Source organism: Diaphorina citri, unplaced genomic scaffold (assembly GCF_000475195.1).
Source record: "Diaphorina citri unplaced genomic scaffold, Diaci psyllid genome assembly version 1.1 scaffold675, whole genome shotgun sequence".
Classification (NCBI taxonomy): Eukaryota; Metazoa; Arthropoda; class Insecta; order Hemiptera; family Psyllidae; genus Diaphorina; species Diaphorina citri.
In genome coordinates this window covers 36,433-58,213 of record NW_007378108.1, presented here as the reverse complement: position 1 = coordinate 58,213, position 21,781 = coordinate 36,433, and the positions used below count along the sequence as shown (strand labels likewise).

At 39.3% G+C, this 21,781-nt stretch overlaps 1 protein-coding gene across 1 annotated transcript; it reads left to right on the top strand.

Moving 5' to 3' along the window:
- The first annotated feature begins 3,017 nt into the window (after positions 1-3,017).
- On the top strand, positions 3,018-21,768 carry LOC103511101. Its single transcript, XM_008475813.3, has 14 exons — positions 3,018-3,208; positions 3,325-3,490; positions 6,560-6,798; positions 7,622-7,727; positions 8,653-8,754; positions 9,158-9,314; positions 9,908-10,053; positions 10,181-10,358; positions 11,343-11,502; positions 11,966-12,100; positions 12,580-12,767; positions 13,504-13,670; positions 20,705-21,517; positions 21,607-21,768. The coding sequence occupies exons 1-14, from the start codon at positions 3,111-3,113 to the stop codon at positions 21,757-21,759; spliced, it is 2,808 nt and encodes a 935-aa protein (XP_008474035.1). The 5' UTR covers positions 3,018-3,110; the 3' UTR covers positions 21,760-21,768.
- Positions 21,769-21,781: the final 13 nt, after the last annotated feature.

Below are 21,781 nucleotides of genomic sequence, written 5' to 3'. Positions count from 1 at the left end.
ACTTGCTGATGCTGATAAAAAAAGGTAAACACAAATCACACACGTTGACCAATCAAATCTTTACACATTACGCTTTTTGGACCAATCAAAATCGAGCATGTGTTTGAATTTTTAAAAGGTTCAGAAAAAAGCCGCTTGGAGCGGTGTACTCACCCATGATTTACCTCTTCAAAATCATATCTTTCTGATCAAATGATCACGCGAAAAAAATCAACTCAAAAAAAACATGGCAATCTGGCAACACCGTACTATTTAAATGTTTTGATTTTGAAATTTCAACATTCCATTCTCAAAATCAAAAGGAGGAATTTCATGAACCTCAGACTCTTTTGGCGAAGCTGATGTGCAACCACTGATAAGATAAGAGTAATTCCTGTCCATAAATCAGTCCCTTACTCCAGGGTAGGATCTTTGGAGGAATGAGGTTGGTGTCCACTTTCTTTGTTTTGTAAAACTTTTCATTATAACCTGTGTTTAAACACTTGGACAAGCCCTTAAAAACACATTAAAAATAGACTTCTACTCCCAAGTTCTTGTTTGTTCTGTCACTTTGCCAGTTTGCCCTTCATTAATGCTGGTAGGTTAAAACAATTTCTCTTAATTTCTTTATTGATTTACCTAGCATGTTTAAAGTGTTTGTCTTACACTTTTCCCTTAGAAGTGTGGATTGTGTTTTGTTTAAAATTATTGTCAAGAGTGTTTTTACTACTAGCTGATAAGATCTGAAGGTATAAGTAGTGAGATATGTTGATCGTAAATTAGTCTCTTCAAAGATAATGACATTTATGTATAGTATACCTACATGCATTCCATGAGGCACTGTAAGTAAGAAGAGGTAAATCAAATCAAGTTTGTGTCATGGTGCTCTTACAGGTCCCCATTACTATAGGCTGTGTACTTTGCAGGAGATAGTTTCCATACATGATTGTGAACAAAACATGATTAGGTACAAACTTTCTTGCTATCTCATACTCATCATTATAGCTCTTTGGAGTCTCCAACTTCAATGATTTTTATAGACATATCTCTTAAAACAGTACCCACTTACAACCACCTGTTGATTAGGTATCATTCAACTATTTCACTTCCTATGAAAATATCAAGACTTGTCAAAAATTGCGGGAGCCACACTTTCAATTTAAACTCATTGGATTAATCAATCTGATTGGTTGATTTTAAGTTCTCTGATCTGAGATTAGCCAAGTTTAATCCAGTTGTTTAAATTTAAAAAGTTCAAAGTGTGTGGTCCCAAGCATAAGCAGCTCCTCATTAAATTTTCCATAGTTATTGCACACACTCTCTTAGTAATAATATCTGCAGATATAGAGAGATTTTTTTTCTTTTTTTTTTTATAATTCCCAAGGTCATATTGCACCTTTGTTGGCTTTATCCCACCTTTCTTGTGTACTGGTCATAAATAATTTACTAAGACATTTAATAAATAATTTACTAAGACAAGGTCATATTGCACCTTTGTTGGCTTTATCCCACCTTTCTTGACCTTTGACATGGGTTCATAATTTTGAGTGCACCTAAAACTATCTATCACTACTTGACATGTGTACACTTGGTAATCCATCCTATTCAATTGACCAGTATACTTCAATAGGTACCTGTGTGAGGTGTGACTCATATTTCAACAATGTATAACATTCTCTTTTCCTGTGACTCATTGAGGAAAAATTTGTTGATCTTAAAACCAGTTGTGTTAACTTCAGCTATATAACTTGGAACAGTCTTGTATAGGGTATTTAGGCACCTAGTTTATTTTAAGAGAGATCATTTAGGTACCTCTAGGCTAGAGAATAAATTTGTTGGCTGTTTTTTTTACCACCTTCAGTAGCTTCATCCAGTGGACTTGGTAGGTTGTTGGTTTGACTTCAAGTGATGAGTGAAGTGTATACTTAAATGAGGGAATGACATTTTTGTCACACATTTGTCCTTAATATAATTAAAATTTGATTTTTGTAATATTATATCTGTGACTTGATTCTAAAATAAAAAGTACTCTGACTTAACTATTGTTCCCTCTCCTTTGAATTTCTTTCCCTCCCCGTTTACTTTTTGCTTAGCATACAGAAAGCTACAGAAAGATTAACTATTGTTCCCTCTCCTTTGAATTTCTTTCCCTCCCCGTTTACTTTTTGCTTAGCATACAGAAAGCTACAGAAAGAAAAAAAAATGCACTTGTAATTTTGATTGCAACTAGGTATTTCAATGGTTTCCTTTCTTGTGTTCTTCTATTGGCCCAGCACTCATCACCTAGCACCTACATTAATGGGAAATTGTCTCTTCTTGCCCATCTGATAAGAGACATGGTCAAATGTACTTGGAAGTTTTTTCATTACTACGAAATGAACATGTGATGAAACACTAAGATTTTTTTTTCTTTCTTCTTTAAAATGGGTTTTTGTAAAATTCTTCCCTGTATAGAAATCAAAAATACTTTTGTCTGAACTCAATTTTTGTTTTATAGTCCTTCTTGGATGAAAGCCCGCAATTATTGTGAGTCCAGAATATTCTTATCATTGGTGATAAGCCATTTGTGTGACACATTCAGACATTGACACATACCAACTTCATTCCACGCATTACTTGGTGTTTACACTTATATTGATAAAAAGAACTTCAAAGACCTTTGTTTTTAGACTCCAAAGAATTTTCTAACGGTTCTGTAAGTACTGCTTCTTGTCCTTGGAATTTTTGTGGGGTGTTTTAATTTTGTCTCCTAAATGATACCTTAGTCTATATTTATAGTCTATATTTTTAAAATATAAAATAAAGTACCTTAAATAAAGTGCATAATAAAATTGAAAAAAAAAATCATACTTTTGTCCATCTCTTTTGAAAATTGTACCATTTTTCCTTCGTGTTTCAGAAAAGATTATGCTTTAAAATAACACCCGAGAAAAATGAATGGTCAACCTCAAAAATCGTCTCGTTTTTTTTTTTTTTTTTTTTTTTTTTCGTGGCAAATTAACCGAGCCTTCAAGAGAGCATTTTTAAATTACCTTTTCTGTTTAATTTCAGCACCTACCCCTAGTCTGAGTGGGAGTGAAACAGATGTGTCCACATCGACGGAGAATCTCAGCTTCGAGGAGCAATATGTCATGCGAAACACGACCCGCCAGGAGCCTCAAGGTCAAGAGAACAGAAACAGTCTGGACTCGGCCTCCTATAATACACTCATCATACACGAAGAAAATAGGTAAGTGTGGACTCAGCCTTGTAAGATATCATCCCCCGTACCATCCAGTATAAAGTCTCCATTAGTCGCAGCAGTCGCCTCGTCATCCAGAACTAATATTTCATTTGATTTTGCAGATTATCGGGAGCTGGTACACCGCCGGGATATCAAATATCCAAGGTATCATCCCCCGTACCATCCAGTATAAAGTCCCCATCAGTCGCAGCAGTCGCCTCGTCATCCAGTGATAGTGGAGTGAGAGAGATCACACAGATCCCGGATGACTACCTTAGTCAGTCACAGGTAACTAGAATCTAGATCTAGATTTTTAGCTATGTAAATCCCTTTTATTTTTAAACTAGCTGAATTCCGTCGCTTCGCTCCGGAATCCCGCTAGTTCATCCCGAGTATACCTTAGTCTATATTTATAGTCTATATTTTTAAAATATAAAATAAAGTACCTTAAATAAAGTGCATAATAAAATTGAAAAAAAAAATCATACTTTTGTCCATCTCTTTTGAAAATTGTACCATTTTTCCTTCGTGTTTCAGAAAAGATTATGCTTTAAAATAACACCCGAGAAAAATGAATGGTCAACCTCAAAAATCGTCTCGCTTTCTGTACTCTCCCAATTCGGCAAAAAGTCCAGGTATGTTGTTATGCAACTATTTTTAATAGGGAACGAGTGGCATTTGTTAAAAAACTGATAATAAGATGGGCTAATTTTCAGCTGACGCCACACCGGTGTCTTAGATTCACGGACGTAACATAACATGAAATAGACGTTATGTCCGAAGTTATTTTACGAGTATCTAAGTGAAGTAGTTTTTTTAGAGGTTTCATAGAGGGATCTGTAACAACGACGGAGCTATTTCCCATGTTCCCTAAATCAAAGAGAGAAGGAGAACAGGATAAAAGGAAGCCAGCCGTCGCGACAACAAATCTTATCTGCTGAGGGTAAAGTCCGCCCCAGACGGGAATCGAACCCGCGTGCTAGTGCTTACAAGCCAGGCGTGCTACTTTCCAAGCTAACTAGGCTGGCAACACGGGGTCTTCTACTCTTCACTTATTGTCCGAGTACCTAAGTAAATTGGGTAAAGAAATTATGATGAGCTTTTGTAAGGAAATAGGTCACATGTCTTACTTTTCTGATTTTCACATTATTTTCCTTGTCAGCTTAGTTAGCTATTCTCATCTTTTTTTTTTACACTATTTGTTATCTATTTATTATTTTTACTTTATTATTGTTATTATTATTATTATTTTTTTTTTGTAACTGACTTTGTACCATGTACCTATTTTGTGTATTTATGTACAATAAAAATAAAATAAATCTAATTCAGGCCAGCCTAGTTAGCTTGGAGTGTACCGTGTCTGCCTTATAAGCGCTAGGCCGCGGGCTCGATTCCCGCCCGGGGCGCATTTTATCCTAAACGGATAATGTTGTTCTTGGAACGGATGGCTTTCTCCTATCCTGTCTTCCTCTCTTCGATTTCGGGACGATGAGATCCTAGCTCCCTCTATCAAACCTCTTGAGGGGGAAAAAATGGTCTCACATTTTTTTTTTTTTTTTTTTTTCGTGGCGAATTAACCGAGACTTCAACAAGAGAGCATTTTTAAATTACCTTTTCTGTTTAATTTCACACCTACCCCCTAGTCTGAGTGGGAGTGGAAACAGATGTGTCCACATCGGACCGGAGAATCTCAGCTTCGAGGAGCAATATGTCATGCGAAACACGACCCGCAGGAGCCTCAAAGTCAAGAGAACAGAAAACAGTTGGACTCCGGCCTCCTATAATACACTCATCATACACGAAGAAAATAGGTAAGATGTCGGACTCAGCCTTGTAAGATATCATCCCACCGTACCATCCAGTAATAAAGTTCCATCAGTCGCAGCAGTACGCCTCGTCATCCAGAACTAATATTTTCATTTTGATTTTGCAGATTATCGGAGTCTGGTACACCGCCGGGATATCTAAATATCCAAGGTACTTCATCCCCCCGTACAATCCAGTATAAAGTCCCCATCAGTCGCAGCAGTCGCCTGCGTCATCCAGTGATAGTTGGAGTGAGAAGATCACACACGATCCACCGGATGACTACCTTAGTAGTGCATCAGGTTAACTAGCAATCGGGGTAAGCTCACGAATCTAGATCTAGATTTGCTGATAGCTACTTATGTAAATCCCTTTTATTTTTAAACTAGCTGAATTCCGTCGCTTTCGCTCCGGAATCCGCTAGTCATCCCGAGATTTTCCCGAGCTGTATGGCCAAAAGTGACTTGTTAGAAAAGGCATGGCCGATAACTTGTTAGAAAAAATAATAAAAAATACCCGGTCGCGCTGCGCGGCTCTCCTAACTCCTTAGCGGTGACATAGTTATCAACCTAAAAACTAAACGAAACTACAAATGTTGGTCGAGAGCGGAACATTTCTCTCCCGCAGTCTCTGCACTCTGTGTATTTCTTATGGTGGAGATTTTAGCGATCAGAAAATTGATCATATCTCAGGATCGATTTAGATTTTCGCAAAATCCTTTCTTATTGCACACTAGACCATAAAAGGAATATTCCTACCAAATTTCAGCTTTCTAGGTGTTGTGGTTCAGGAGATAGAGCGATCAGTGTGTGAATGTGAATGAGTGAATGAATCTTGATTTTATAAAATAAGAAGATATGTAGCTAAATCCCTTTTAGTTTTAGATTTTTAGCTAAATCCCTTTTATCAAACAAAAAAAGACATATTAAACCATGTTAGCGAGATGTTTGATAGAGTGAACCACAACTGCTGAGGTCTTATCGTCCCGAAAGCAAAGAGAGAAGGAAGACAGGATAGGAGAAAGCGAACCGTTCCGAGAACGAACCTTATCGTTTAGGATAAATTCTGCCCCGGACAGGAATCGAACCCGGGAGCTAGCGCTTACAAGGCAGGCGCGCTACCTCCCAAGCTAAGAAGAAAAAAAAAAAAACCGGGGGACAGCACAAAAAAAGGGGGCGCGCCCCCCCCAAAAAAAAAAAAAAAAAAAAAAAAAAAAAAAAAAAAAAACAGTAGATCCAAACTAAAACTAAAGCTACTGCATGAATATTGAACTTTGTCTGACGTTGGTTCCGTAAAATACCTATAACAAAAGACGATTCCTATACTTTCGAGTCATCTTGTATGACTGTAGATAAGGAAAATTATAATTGAATGTTCAGAATTAATTTAATTAGTACCTAGCTAATTTCAGTTATTTTCTACTACATACATAGGTATGTATATAACCGTAATTGTATTTTGAGTTTCCCTGACGCCTGACCCGAATTGGAACATTTAATAAATAATTTACTAAGACCTAAATTGAGCGAGTATTTCTTTGGTTTGTTCCAGGTGCTCAAGCATTTAGCCAAAGAAGTGAAGGTGGTATCGCCGGGAAGTCGTGACGATGAAGTCAATAACGCTGGTAGCAGTACCAGTAGCGCTGGTAAACATTACCAGTCCTATAGTACGACTAGTAGCGGCAAGAGTAAGAAGACGAGGTCCAAGTCCCAGCCAGATCTGTCACAGTTAGAGCTGGCACACAAGGGAGACTCGGTGCCTGGGAATTCACTGGGTGCTAGTAGCAGTAGGTAAGTTTACCCCAAAGTGTAGCAGTCTCCCACCTAGCCGACTCGCAACCCCGAGCGATTTTTTTTTTTTTTTTTTTTTCAATATTCCATTCCTCAGCAACTCCTATGTACAGATCAGTCCCAGCCGTAGAATTGCCAACTCATTGGATTCACTGAGGCAAAAAAAAAAAAAAATTATGGTGATAGGGTGCCACACGTTTTAGAAGACAGGCTGTCCACCCTGTTGCTTCAGATCCAAAACCCGTCTCGTATGCAGTGAATACAGAATTACAGATGTGAATAGAACACAAAACTTCAACCTACATTTTGCGGTCTAGCTGTGAAATGGCCTTTAGGCTGGAAGAACTCTATGCTCTATGATAAGTGGGTTACTTCCCCTGATTTAGGTGTTATGCTATATCAAAGTGTCCAGCTTCCTGATACAGAGTTCCAGAACCCAGTCACCCGATTGGGTTTTTTACACGGGTTTTTTCCCTTTTTTTTTTTTTTTTCATAAAAAAATACAAAGGGTTTGTTCTGTTGGGTTTTTTGGCCCCTTTTTTTTTTTTTTTTTTTTTTTTTTTCCAAAGTGTGATGGACTGCGGTTCAAATCCCAGCAGCGACATGAAATAATTCCGAGAAACCCCATTGTGGCGCTCGTTTTTGTTCTGATGATGAGAATGTGAACATTCTCAAAAGCTTACCAAATTTAATAGAAGTCGAATCTGAATTATCTTTTACATATTTCTAATCGTGAAAATTCGAATCTAAATTATCTTTTATTTCTAATCGTGAAAAATTGTTTCCAGGAAAGTTTATCTCTAATGATGAAAATTGTTTCCAGGAAAGAGCAGCGGTGTATGCAGATGATCGAGAGACTGATGCAAGAGAACAGTGGACTGAAGATGGAGCTGGAAGCTTGTTACCAAAGAGTGTCCAAGTCACAAAAGGTACTTTAGATTAAGTAAAACGAGTAAATTGGTCGAAAATATATACCTACTTTACTTACCTACATACAGGGTGTTTAAAAAAAAAGTTGCCACCCCTGAAAACTCGAGAACCGTTTGAAATTTGGAAAAATCCTAAAACACGTATTTCTTCATTTTCAATTTGCAACTGCTTCATTCTTAGATATTTTTCTATACATTTCTTATCTTAATTATAGCTGAACGCTAAAATGAGCAAAATAAATTAGAGCGCCGCAGGCGAAATTTTTGAAAATTTTGGTCTACAATCTTGAGAAATCCAGTCTTACCAAAAGTAAAATTTTCAGCGCCGTAGGCGATTTTTTAAAAACTTTTTGTTTAAGCGCGAAGCGCGACCCTATGCTCAACACCGCGAAGCCCCGGGAGCGCGCAGGGCGACCGTAAACAAGGGAGCGTGAAGCGCGACCATATGCACAACGACCGTATACGCAACTGCTACATTAGACGCATGTGGCCTGTGTCGTAGCATGTCCATCCCTTAGTATGCCTCTCATCAGATGGGCGAGAAGAGACACAATACTTCCCATTTAGGTGCTGGGTCAACAAGAGAACATCAGACTTTCTACACCGAGAAGAGGCACAATACTTCCCATTTAGGTGCTGGGTCAACAAGAGAACATCAGACAGTAACCGGTTGAAATATTTGCAATCGAAAAACGAGTACAAATTTTTGTCGATGGTGGGATTCGAACCCGGGACCTTCTGCATGGCAAGCAAGCGCGTTACCACTGGACAAACCGTGCCCGATTCCCGCCCGGGGCGGATTTTATCCTGAAGGGATAATGTTCGTTCTCGGAACGGCTGGCAAAAAAAAAGAACGAAGACAAAGGAGCTACCCTCCAATCTAACTAGACTGACGGCTAACTTTATTGTTTCCTCATTGTTACAGCTGGAACAAGAAGTAGGCAAGGTACATCGTGCACATGAAGATCTGGTGGAGAGTTGTGAGAGACGAGAGCGTCTGGAACGAGCTGCCCGGGTTCGACTCCAGGTGAGATCTCAATATTTTCAGTAATAATTGATTGAATTAATGGAGATAATCTGGCTGGGGGACGTTGAACAGGGAGTAGACCAGCTTGGTCTGGCTGGGGAGACTTTAAACAGGGAGTATACCAGCCTGAAATTTCCCTTGCTAAAGAAATAGCAAAGGTTGAAAACCAAATGTCAGCCCAAACCAATCACCCTCGTTACGGCTGATTGAGAGGCTGATGATGAAAAACGCCGACCCCGTCTGTACACGGGAAAAGGCGAAGAAGAAGAAGAAGAAGAAGAAGAAGAAGAAGAAGAAGAAGACTTTTCTTTTTTAAGATAAGGAAAATAAAAAGGGTCAAGCAAAATTCCAAGAATTCCTACAGTATGTAGCATTTTTTCATCTCCCCCTTGTCTACTTGCAGGGCGAAGTCCGGCGGCTGCAAGAGGCGAACCGCTCTCTCCAATCCCACGCGGAACTGTTATCCAATCAGGTTGTGTCGTTACGCGGGGCGGACAGTGCATTAGATGTTCCCGAAATCGCCAGGCGAGAGGCGCTCATATCTCAGCTCATAGCACAGAGTAAGTGAAGCAACGTCCCGTGTGGCTTGTATCTGAACGGGTGACCGACGCGTCAGGGGCCGATAAATCAGTCTCAGCGTCGTGAGGAGAGAAAAAAAGGAGCTTTGATTAAATTCAGCAAAAAAAAAAAAAAAAAATATTCCTCACTTTTCAATTTTTCATCATTTTATCACACTAAAATGATCTCAAGGCCAAAAGTAAGCCGTAACCCCTTTATGAATGGCGTTTTTGTTTTCTCCCTATTCCTTTTTTTATCATCTTTTCTGTCACTGTAAACCAGGGCCGTATTGAGGGGCCTGCCCCCCGCTCGGGCCTTCCCCCCTTAATGTAGTACTGTACTAAAAGTATTGGTGTACAATTTGGAGTATATTCCTAGGCTTGTGAGTCCCTTTCCCCAGGTGTGGAAAACCTGCCAAAAAAACTTAAAAAAAAAAAAAAAAAAAAAAAAAAAAAATCTCCTCTTATCATAATTCCCCTTTCTCTACTTGGATAATTTTTCCTCTAATCATATTTCTTGTGTTAGGAAAATGACCTAATATGTAATCAATTCCTTAGCATTAGTAAACAACATATTTCTTTGCGTGATTTCCCAGACAAGGAGCTGATAGCAGCCAAGGATCGTCAAGAGATAGAACTAGCAGCACAGCGAGCCACGTTAGAAGAGCAGAGAACACACATAGATATACTTGATACCGCACTCACTAATGCTCAGTCCAATGTAGTACGACTGGAAGAAGAGGTAAGAAATCCTATGTACCTAGGTAATATCCAAAGTGGGTTATAACTTCACCTACTTGTCTTCTTTCCTGGCTAGCTTCACCTACTTGTTTTCGCGCTAACTTCACCAACATTTCTTCTGTCCGCAGTGTCGCAAGAAGCAACTGTACGTGGAGCGCGTAGCGCAGCTGCAACGCGCCCTCTCATCGCTACAACTAGCGAGCGACAGGCGCGAACAGACGGAGAGGAAACTGAGACTACAATTGGAACGCGAGCTGAGGAATGAGAGAGCGAGGAATAGCAACACTCAGGATACTAGTGGATCAGGTAAACTCTCAACTTCTAGTTTATTGTAATTGTAGACGTCGAAAAAAGGGCCGAAATAAGGGACGCCGAAATAGGACGAGCCATTTAACCTTGGTTAGAGACCATCACCCCGGTGTATGGCTGATATAAAAAGACAACTCTTTACTCTGCCATTAACATTCGGCGAAAGCTAAAGCCGCCCTTTAAAACAACAAAAAAGGGCCCTTCAAAAATCCAAAAAACAACCAATAAATCTTATTAGAATATTTTTTTTTTTTTAAATAAGTTTCCATTTATATTTGATCGACAAAAAACTCAGAACATACATTTTTCTTATAAATGGTATACCCACCCGTATAAGCAGAGCTTGTGCCACGGATGGGGAAAAATAACCACTTGGTGGATTATAGTGGAATATTAGTGGATTATTGAGTGAAAAATAACCACTTGGTGCGATTAACGCCTGAGGCGTTCTCTACCACCTAACACTTAGAGTCTTGCACCAAAAGCCCACTCTGAGGTTTATGTGTAAGGGCAAAGTGGCAAACAGCCCTAAAAATGGGATTAAGCTTATGCGAACCCGAGCTCTATTATTATGTAGGGAAAAGTCTCAAGTAAATGAGGATAAAACCTGCCTCGGTGGTGTAGTGGTCAAGGCGCTCGCCTGGTAAACAGGAGGGTGTGGGTTCAATCCCAGCCGAGGTATGGAATTTTGACCACAATAATAGTAGTGAGAATTTGACCACAATAATAGTAGTAGCCTACTGCTGGAGTAAAGGGACTTTTCAGTCCTATGCGAGCAGTATAAATAAGCACTATTATTATTATTATTATTATTATATACCTTGGCTGAATTGAAGCCGCGTCTCCTATTTTACCAGATGAGCGTCTTGACTATTTCGCAACAGATTTTTTTTTTTTTTTTTTTTTTTTCAATTATTTTCCATCTATCATTATTATTTCAAGGAACGGGCCCTAAACTTGTATTAATTTCTCTCCTGACAGATGGAGATCCCGGTGAGAACATAGCGGAACTGAAGCGGAGACTGCGTGAGAAGGACGAGAAGATAATGAGACTGGAAGGAGAAGTCGCCAAGTGGGAACAGAGGTATCTGGAGGAGAGCGAACTCAGACAGGCTGCTATCGATGCTGCTAGTATACCCAAGTAAGTGTCAGCCTGGTCCCTAGGTCACGGGTTCGATTCCCGTCCGGGACATTTTTTCTATCATTATTATTTATTAGTATACCCAAGTAAGTGTCAGCCTGGTCCCTAGGTCACGGGTTCGATTCCCGTCCGGGACATTTTTTCTATCATTATTATTTATTTTACGGCCTTCTTTTAAGTGGCAGCGTTTTCTTGGAGGAGCTCTTCCATCCAACTTCTGTCACTCTGTCTTCCTTTTTCTCTGTTATTTTGTCTGTCTTCTTCTGTCTGTGTGTCCTGTCTGTCAAACTTCTTCAAAAAAGACTACTGGCCCCCCCCTTCCTACTCATTCGAAGAAGCTTCTCCGTTTTCCTCACGAGGTTCAGTGCACACCGTACTCCAAGCACAGAGATGGAAGTCTCTTCCAGGCAGCCCTATTGTGTACCTCATGCCCTGCTAAATTATTCATAACTTTCCATTGCAGAGATGCGAAAATAGCGGCCCTAGAGAAGACCAGCATGGAGAGTGAGAAGCTCATAGCCGAGGCGAGATCAGATAAACTCAAACAAATGGATGAGGTACATGCCGCTAATAAGAAAGTATCCGATCTAGAGTCAAGGTAAGATTCCTAAAATAAACAAGCTGGGCCCGTCCGTCCGGGAATATTAGCCCGTAGTTTATTCGATCGTGATTAAAGAAAATCAGTACCTATGTACCTACCTAATTTGTTTAATATTCAGTTTATATATAAGGAATTACTATGAGGATTTAGTATTAATAATTAGTACCTGACATGGTGTCCCGTTTTCATAGTCGTAATTACTGTGAGTTCGCATAGTAAAAATATTTTTGCTCCTCTAATTTTTCATTATTTGTAATTTATTTTGCTACTTTTAAAAGAAAGAAGAAAAAAATGGTACAATAAACTTTCTATTGCATCTTTGTACAGTCATCAAAAGAAATCAAAATCCCAGTCTCATTGAAAACCAACAAAAATTTAATGATAGAACTTGGTGGAGAGGTTTTGTGAATAGTCGACCTGTTCCACCAAACAGAACGACTTAGGATATGTTTTTTTTTTATGTTTTTTTTTTACAGGATGAAGGAGTTGGAATCAAAACTAGCGGAGCGTGATGCCATGATTCGAGTTCTACAGAAGAAGCACCATGGTCATCATACAACCTATGAGAAGGACTATCTACATCATAGCCCACGCTCCTCAGAACTTACCACGGATGATCTGGTGGGACCTGTGTCCAGTGGATCTGTATTCACTACGTCTACTGGTAACTTTTTTTTTTTGTCTTTGTATAACTGGTAAAGGCGTAGTCTGGCTGAGGGACTTAGTCTGGCTGAGGGACTATAAACAGAGCGTAGATCAGCGTCTAGCTAGGGGACTATAAACAGGGAGTAGACTAGTCCAAATTTCCTTACGTTCTATCAATAGCGAAGGTGAGTGCGAAGGGCATCCCACGCGGAAAGAGTTTGTTTAGCCAAAACCAGTTGGCCTCAAAGTGATCACTCTAAAGCTGATTGAGAGGCCGACGACAAACGCCGACCTCATCTGAACATGGGAAAAGGCGAAGAAGAAGATAACTGGTAAAGGGACTTTTAGACTCATTCTGGTAGTATGAATGAGTAACCCAGTCTAAAACGAGACAAATTTTAGTGCCAAAACTGGACATCTTGGAACCTTGGACCCAATATAACTCATTAATGTCAACTTTGCCAGAAATAAAATTTAAATACCAATAGATTCCCTTAGATTTTAACTTTTTTTTTCAAGACCAAAGCCATTAAAATCGGCTGCTTTGCTGTTTCAAAAGATACGAGTTTTTCGTGTTTTCCCCTGAAAAAGTCCACTTTTATGAGTCCACTTTTGGAACTAGACTACTCAAATAAGGTGCGTATTCTATTTATTTTCTTCTACACCCACAGGGTTTGGTTCCATTATCAATTAATTCTTATTCTACTCCACAGGGTTTGGTTCCATTATCAATTAATTCTTTTTCTACTCCACAGGATTTGGTTCAAGCGCCTCCTACACGGGCAGTGTGGACAGCGCGTTCCATCACCACCACTCTCACTCCACCAGGAGTAACAAGTATTCCTCTTCAGCTAACCAGAGCTTCGATGCCAAGTCATTGGACGATCAGCTGAAAGAATTGGACTCGCAACTCCTCAGCAAGGTAAGCCGAGCTCCCCTGAGGGATGTGGTAGGGAGAGCAATATTATACGGATTTCACAGAATTCAGGTAGTGATTAATTGATTGTACACAGAGCTAGGCCAGGCTAAGCTTGAAAATAATAATAAGAATGATTTTTTTTAAAGAGGTTTGACAGAGCGAACTGTAACTGCTATGGTCTTATCGTCCCGAAATCGAAGAGAGAAGGAAGACAGGATAGGAGAAAGCCAGCTGTTCCGAGAACGAACATTATCCCATCAGGATAAAATCCGCCCCGGGCGGGAATCGAACCCGCGGCCTAGCGCTTACAAGGCAGACGCACTACCAACTAAGCTAACTAGGCTGGCAGCTCTTTGACTTTAAAACCTCACCTAAGTCAGCACAACTGTTCCATTGATTTTCAGTCATGGCTAGGAGAAGTGACCACTTCGAATAACAAGGAGTTCACCATCCTCAACCTGGAGCAAGTTCTGGATCCCAGTCGACCTATGACAACTCGGATAATGGTCCGATTTGAACCGAATGGAGGCAGTCCCAAGGTGAAGACCATCTGGCTAAACGGAAAACAGATATGCCCAGCCGAAACTCCGAGTAAGTACGCCCTTTATAAACAAGACCACCTTAAGGCTTAGGTGTAGGGGCAAACAGCCCTAAAGGATGGGTTGGGCCTTTCTTTCCCTCTTTTTTAAGTAGGCGTTAACAAAGGATTGTGCCGGGCAAGGTATTGTGCCGTGTCTTAGGAAGGGCACAGCTTTAGGCCGTGCCAGTAATTGCACAGGTAAGATTTTATGTTTCAGCGTTTAAAGAAATTCAAATTTCAAATCAATTCTCGAGATTTTTTGAGTGGATCGTAAAAAAAAAAAAAAAAAAAAAAAAAAAAAAAAGTCAGGGCCCTGTGGGCCCCTATTCTACGAATGATCTCCAGCACTCCTTTACACCCACCCGAGAAAATATTGACAAAATGGCACGATGTTTCTTTCTGCGCGTGGAAGTGAAAAGGGAGGGATTAAGGAGTGCAGACGTTCACGGAACGGCTGGCTTTCCTCCTATCCTGTCTTCCTTCTCCTCTTCGACTTTCGGGACGATAAGACCATAGCAGTTATAGTTCCCTGTGCTGTCAAACCTCTTAAAAAAAAAAAAAATAAATATAAAAAAAAGGAGTGCAGAGTCCTTTGTGGAACAAGCCCCTGGTATTTTCACTTCAGGGTCTTAGTGTTTTTCATGAATAATAGAGTGATAATTTCTTTTGTCTCAGCAGTGCCTACATATTAAGTATTTTTAAAGTATTTCGGTTAGCAGGTAAAAGGAAAATTGTTTGAATTTCGTGTGTTTTTTACAAGAAGTGTTTTTTTTTTTTTTTTTGTTTTCAACCCGTGTGGCCGTTTTCTCCTGGGTGATATTTTTATTTTTGAATTTCTTGTTGAAATGTTTCGTTCAAGAGCCTCTTCAGAAATTTATACACAGTTTTTACTAGTGGTTGACCCGTCCTTTGTACGAGATCAGAGCGCCGTAAAATGACTTTGAAGAGCCGGCATTTTGAATCAGGATGGATTGTGACAAACTTAAGTAGCCTATGTCACACTCAGTACTATCAATACTCTTCTTAATCAATACTCTTCTTAACAACCACGAAAATTCCACTAAAACGGCTACATCAATAATTCAATACTCTTCTTATAACAACCACGAAAATTCCACTAAAGCGGCTAAACGGCCTAGCCGTTTTCTTGTGTCTGCTTCATAGAAGCCTCCTTAAAAAAGTGATAAAAAATCTTTGTAGGTACCGCCCTTAGTGGGTATCACCCTAGACTTGCTTGCCGCAGGATCTCGGGTTCGACACTCAGCTGAATGAAATTTCTGAAGATGCTCAAAATTGCCATTTTGTTCACTTTTTTTACGAGTTCATTATCTTGTGATCCCGTTAAATTAAGTAAATTTGACTGTGGTTAGGATCTGGACGGGTGACCATGGGATGATTTATTAATTCCATGTTTTCAGCCTCGTGAGGAGAGAAAAATTGAGCAGTCATAAGTTCATTAAATTTTTTATCATAGTTTTTTGTTTAACAGTGTTTGACGTGTGAGTGAAATGCCCTCTTTGAGAATTTCAGTTTTGTCTATCGATTATTTATCAAAGCTGGTATGTAGAGACGTTTTCTTTTGTTCCACTCAAATTCATGGAAATTTGGTATCTTTATCTTTATCATTAATCGACACTGTTTCAAGAGTGTTAAGCTGAGGAAATAAGGTCATTCAAGCCTACATGAACGTCTCTACATATCAGCCCAATGTGTTTTGATTTTGTTGTTACGCTTCAACATGATAAAAAGCTGTGTTCCCATTGTTTTTCTCTTTATTTAATTGACCTCCCCCTACTGTGCTCTTGTGATTTATTTCTCCCTCATCTTGTCCTTCTCTAACGAGTGCGTTTTCTTTGTCTAACAGTGTTCTTGTTTACAGGGGTTTTTTTTACCTTTTCTCAATTTGTTCAGGTGAAAATTTTCTTTTTCAGGTCAAATTTTCATCAGTGGGTTTCTACAATTCTTTGTTGTATTTTCCCCAGTAGTTTTAATATAGGAAAGAAAATGTGTTTCATTATTTCGTGAAAACTTCGTACTCCCAATATAATCGAATCAAAATTGAGAGAAATTGTGACTTTTCATAATGTTGAATCGAAAAGAAATCGTTGTTTCTTGGAAATGTATCTTTGAAATATAATCGAATCAAAATTGAGAGAAATTGTGACTTTTCATAATGTTGAATCGAAAAGAAATCGTTGTTTCTTGGAAATGTATCTTTACAATATTGAGTCAATACAAACAAGTCTGCTTTTTTCATACTAGATCCATCGTGTTATTATTTTGTAGATTTTGTACTTTTCAAATGGTCCGGGCGGGAATCGAACCCGCGGCCTAGCGCTTACAAGGCAGACGCACTACCAACTAAGCTAACTAGGCTGGCTAATAAGAATGAAAAAGAACACAAAACAAATCGATTTTTTCTTCCATTTTTCAAAGCTTAGACTAGATTCGTCAAGCTAGCCTAGCCTAGCACCGTGTATAACCCCAACTCAAAGTTACGCGCTGCGCTGTATCGAATCAACACATGCCTCCAGCGCATTTTTCACATGGTTTTATTTTCATTTATCTTGAGATCTCAATTTGTATGTGTACAAGTATGCGTTAACTCACGTACTTCTAAATCCGGTAGCAATGCGTTGCTTGTGAATGAGTTGTTTCTTCACAAGAAGTTGACCCTTTTGTTACTTGGGTTACCTTTAAATCGATAATTATATCTAAACGATTTCAATTCAGGGCCCTGTGGCCTATTCTACGAATGACTCAGCACTCCTTTACACCACGCGGAGAAAATATTGACAAATGGCACGATGTTCTTTCTGCGCGTGGAGTGAAAAGGGAGGATTAAGGAGTGCAGACGTTCACGGAACGGCTTCTGCCTTGTAAGCGCTAGGCCGCGGGTTCGATTCCCGCCCGGGGCGGATTTTATCCTGATAGGATAATGTTCGTTCCCGGAACCTTTCTCCTATCCTGTCTTCCTTCTCTCTTTGATTTCGGGACGATAAGACCATAGCAGTTACAGTTCCCTCTGTCAAATCTCTTAAAAAAAAGGTTTTAATAAAATAAGTTGACCATCAGGCCATGGGTAGACGTTCACAATCCACAACGGAGAACCGACCATCGAAGCGATGCTAGTACCGATCCAAGAGAAAATAAACAAACCATGCTAATGAATAGAAAAGTCCTCAACGGAGTTCTTCGTTGCGGACGCCTAATAAGACAAAACGTACGATAAGACGTAACATGTAAACGGGCCTTTATACCTAGTCCTAGACCTAAAAGAAAGTGAAGTGGAAAAACAAAAGTCGAGGAGCACTTTTACACATAGAAATCTTTTTATTCGGTCTAAACAAAGACAATAAAAATAATAATATACCTAATGAAAATAATATTCCTACTATGTATAATTGTATCAAGTGAAACTACAATAGACATTGCTCGATCATCACAGGTTAACACTTCGGAGAGATTTCGCATTGACAAAAATGTCCGATAACCATACGAAAATAGGTTTTGGTTTCTACACATGCGCAAGCATAACGAAAATGGTTTCTGCACATGCGCAAAAGGTTAAAATAGGTTATCGTACCGTTTTCGTTATGGAGAAGTGCGAAATCTCATTAAAAAATCTTTTTCACTTATGATTATTTTGTATTGCTTTAGCGTGAAGAGTTGAGGATATACATAGCTTGAGTGAAAAAGTAGAAAATCTTGTTATTCAGGGAATAACATTTAAATTCAGATATTTAATGAAAGCGACAGACCAAAGCTGAGGTTGATCTTGTTTGATATGAAGAATGGTATGGGGGGGTAGGATTCAAGAAGGTGAAGAAGAGGAAAAAATATAGAATTTGGGGAAAGTGCACCAATAGAAGAAGGTAAATAGGAAGACGAGAGAAATAATGATGGATAAGTATGTAGAAATAGTGCTTTATTTAAACTTATAAAGGACCAAACTTGATATTTTAATTAGGGTGTACATATTTTCGTTTCGGGCAAACTGGAAAATTGACCACTGCTCCAATAGAACTTGACAATTTTCCAGTGGTCAGTCGTCAGTTTCAAGAAAGGAAAATACGTGATATTTTCATAGTAGGTAGACACATAAATAGCTGCATACATATACATATTAAGGATATTGTAAGTACTCGTAATGGTCCGATCTAAACCATGTGAGATCAAGGGGGGGGGGGGGGTAGGATTAAAGAAGGTGACAAAGAAGAAAAAAATTATAGAATTTGGGGAAAGTGCACCAATAGAGGAAGGTAAATAGGAAGACGAGAGAAATAATGATGGATAAGTATCTAGAAGTAGTGCTTTATTTAAACTTATAAAGGACCAAACTTGATATTTTAATTAGGGTGTAGTAAAATATGTACAATATGAAAAATATGTAAAATATGAAAAAATGTACACCCGGTGTAGGTACATATTTTCCTTTCGGGCAAACTGGAAAATTGACCACTGCTCCAATAGAAAGATAGAAACTGAAAGGAAACTTGACCATTTTCCAGTGGTCAGTCGTCAGACTCGTCAGTTTCAAGAAAGGAAAATACGTGATATTTTCATAGTAGGTAGATACATAAATAGCTGCATACATATACATATTAAGGATATTGTAAGTACTCGTAATGGTCCGATCTAAATCATGTGAGATCAAAATGAGGAACTAAGTTTGTGCTAAAATTATAAAGAATACTAATGAAATAATCTATTCTAATCAATTATGTTTTGTTGTTTGTTCCTTCAGTCTAATCATATTGTTTTTTTTTTCTTCTTCGACCCTAAATCGATTAATGGCTTACCTTATTTTATAGTTGACTAGGGTTCTTAAATGGGGATTGTTGCCTGTGGCGTGTCGGTGGCGGCGTGAGGCGAAACTCGAGTCGGTGTAAATAATAATCCCCATTTAAGAACCCTAGTCAACTATAAAATAAGGTAAGCCATTATCTAATTTGGGTGTCTAATATGAATCTAATTAATAATAATTCCCCTAAATCAATTGTATTTTGTTCTTTCCTCAAACCACTCTCAGTGTATCGTCTATCTGGTTTGGGGTGCACTCAGCCTTGTGAGGGCAGCAGAAAACCTGTCGCCTATTCCTGAAGACAACGTCACACTACGTTGCATTTTGCAAATATTTTGACACGACCTACAATATTAAAACCCTGACCATAGCCGTAGCCCTAATAATAAAGTTTCTTATTACTTTTTTTTTATAAATTTTTTTTTTTTTTTTTTTTTTTTTGTTCTTCAACCCTAAATCAATTATATTTTGTTCTTTCCTCAAACCACTCTCAGTGTATCGTCTATCTGGTTTGAGGTGCACTCAGCCTTGTGAGGGCAGCAGAAAACCTGTCGCCTATTCCTGAAGACAACGTCACACTACGTTACATTTTGCAAATATTTTGACACGACCTACAATATACCCTGACCATAGTCGTAGCCCTAATAATAAAGTTTCTTATTACTTTTTTATATATAACCTTAGCTAAAGTCCTGTACCTGTTACTTCACATATCTGAAAAAAAACTTTCAATTGAAAAAAAAAAGTCCGTTTCTTTCCATCTCTATCTACCTTCTAAAACTAGAAATGAAAATAGTTATAAACAAATAAAATTATAACTTTGTAGAAAAGTATAACGCTATTGCAAGATACCCAACTAAAAATAATAGAAAGTAATTAATTCGAAAACAGTATACATACAAAAGTACACCTTAAAAGAAAAAGTATAACCCCACCACTAGACACAAAACGAAAATGTAAGGATTTTTAACAGTACACAAGTACCTACACACACAACTTTGAATTGAACAAAAGTTTAACCTATTAAAATTCTTTATCACAATATACAATTTAGTAATGACAAAATGACATTGCCCATGAAGCTACGCCCAGAAACATACTAAAATCTAGAGGGGAAAAAAAAGACATTGAAGAAAATTCTTTCTTTTTGATACTACACTCGCTTGCACAAAAAGCGACTCAAACTTTTCCTTTTACAAAACCTACGATATCTCCCTTAATACTTTACCTAAATTCCTCCAAATCTTATTTTGAAGCTAATATTGTCAACTTATTTTTTTTTTTTTTAATTAAGTTTTAGTCCCAAACTCCCAAGTTTGTGTTTTTCCCACAGGGTGTCAAAAAAGCATCTGGAATGAATGTAAAATTTCGATTTTTAAATTTTTGTCTAATGTTTAATAGAACAGTTGCGCTTACGTAGGTGAAGTTTCTAAGTCAAAGAGCAGAAAAAACGAGGAACAATCGAATTTTCCTTTTTCTTCTACGACTTCTAGATTAGTGTTCTTGCATGCTCATTATTCCTACCGCTTTGTCTTCTGTCCTTGTCCTAGTTGCCTTGCTGACGCATGCGCGCTGTGTGTGTGTCGCTAATCCTACCATCTCCTTCCTTCTATCAAACCAGACCCCTTCCCCCTTCTTTTCGTATGTTTTCAGAGAGGTCTTTGCTGTTTTCCAGGCTTCTCTCATCCAAGCGCTTCGACAAGAAAAGGAAAAATATCCCAACCACTACTGGCGAGTGTAACGAGTAGTAGTTTACCTCTGTTTGAACCCAGTGGGTTTCTACAGGGTCTTGTGAGCGGTGCCGGGTCCAGTAGACCAGATGATATGTTACTCCTCGAGAAGCAGGGCTTGTGTTCTCAGCAGCAGAGACAGCCAGAGACATCTGGACGGTGTGTGAGTCTCCCGCCTTCCTCTCTCCCCAGACCCAAGAGACAGAAACAATTCCCCAGTAGTAAGCTAGGAGAGTATGGGCGGCTCAGTGATAGTGAGTCTGGCTCGAGGAAGTTGTCCACAGACAGCGAGAAGACACGGGAGTCCCCTACCAACACGCCGCACAAGTTGGGAGAGTATGGACGTCTGTCTGATAGTCAAGAGCGGAAGACCCCCACCCCTACCCCATCCAATGATAGTAAGCAGAGTCGTGAGTCCAACCTCCCCATGCCCAAGTATGTGAGTCTGGGAGATAGACGGAAGCTATCCCCTAGTCCTGCAGCTGAGGTCATGGAGGCGGCGCGGGAGTCTCCTAGCCGTAAGTTCCCCCCGTATGGTCGCTATAGTGAGGAACGTAAGGTATCAGGATCCCCCACCCTGTACTGTCCTCAGCCGCGGAACTTTATCTATGAGCAGCGCGATGAGGAACAGCGGGGGAGTAGTAAGAGTCGCGAGAATTCTTTCAAGAGTCTCCTGCCTCCCCCTCGCAAGATATCAGACTATGGGTGCTTCATGCAGGATAAGAGTAGTTCTAACATCGCGAGAATTCTTTCAAGAGTCTCCTGCCTCCCCCTCGCAAGATATCAGACTATGGGTGCTTCATGCAGGATAAGAGTAGTTCTAACATAGAGTCCAAGCTGAGAATATTCTCTCCTAACGCGGGGATGAGGAATAGACGCGGGTCTCTACAGAGAGAGTCCCCTAGTCCGAAGCTAGGCCAGAACGAGAGTAATGTACGCTCCTTACCTTCCCCTAACAAGTATAGGATTCAGTTCTGATCCGCCACCTGATCGGTGGTGT

Bases quoted from the DNA above. Each gene is read 5' to 3' on its own strand.
- LOC103511101 (XM_008475813.3), top strand. From the start codon at position 3,111: ATGCGAAACACGACCCGCCAGGAGCCTCAAGGTCAAGAGAACAGAAAC. The intron at 8,755-9,157 runs GTGAGATCTCAA...GTCTACTTGCAG, and splicing joins CTGCCCGGGTTCGACTCCAG to GGCGAAGTCCGGCGGCTGCA. The intron at 13,671-20,704 runs GTAAGCCGAGCT...GTATGTTTTCAG, and splicing joins ACTCGCAACTCCTCAGCAAG to AGAGGTCTTTGCTGTTTTCC.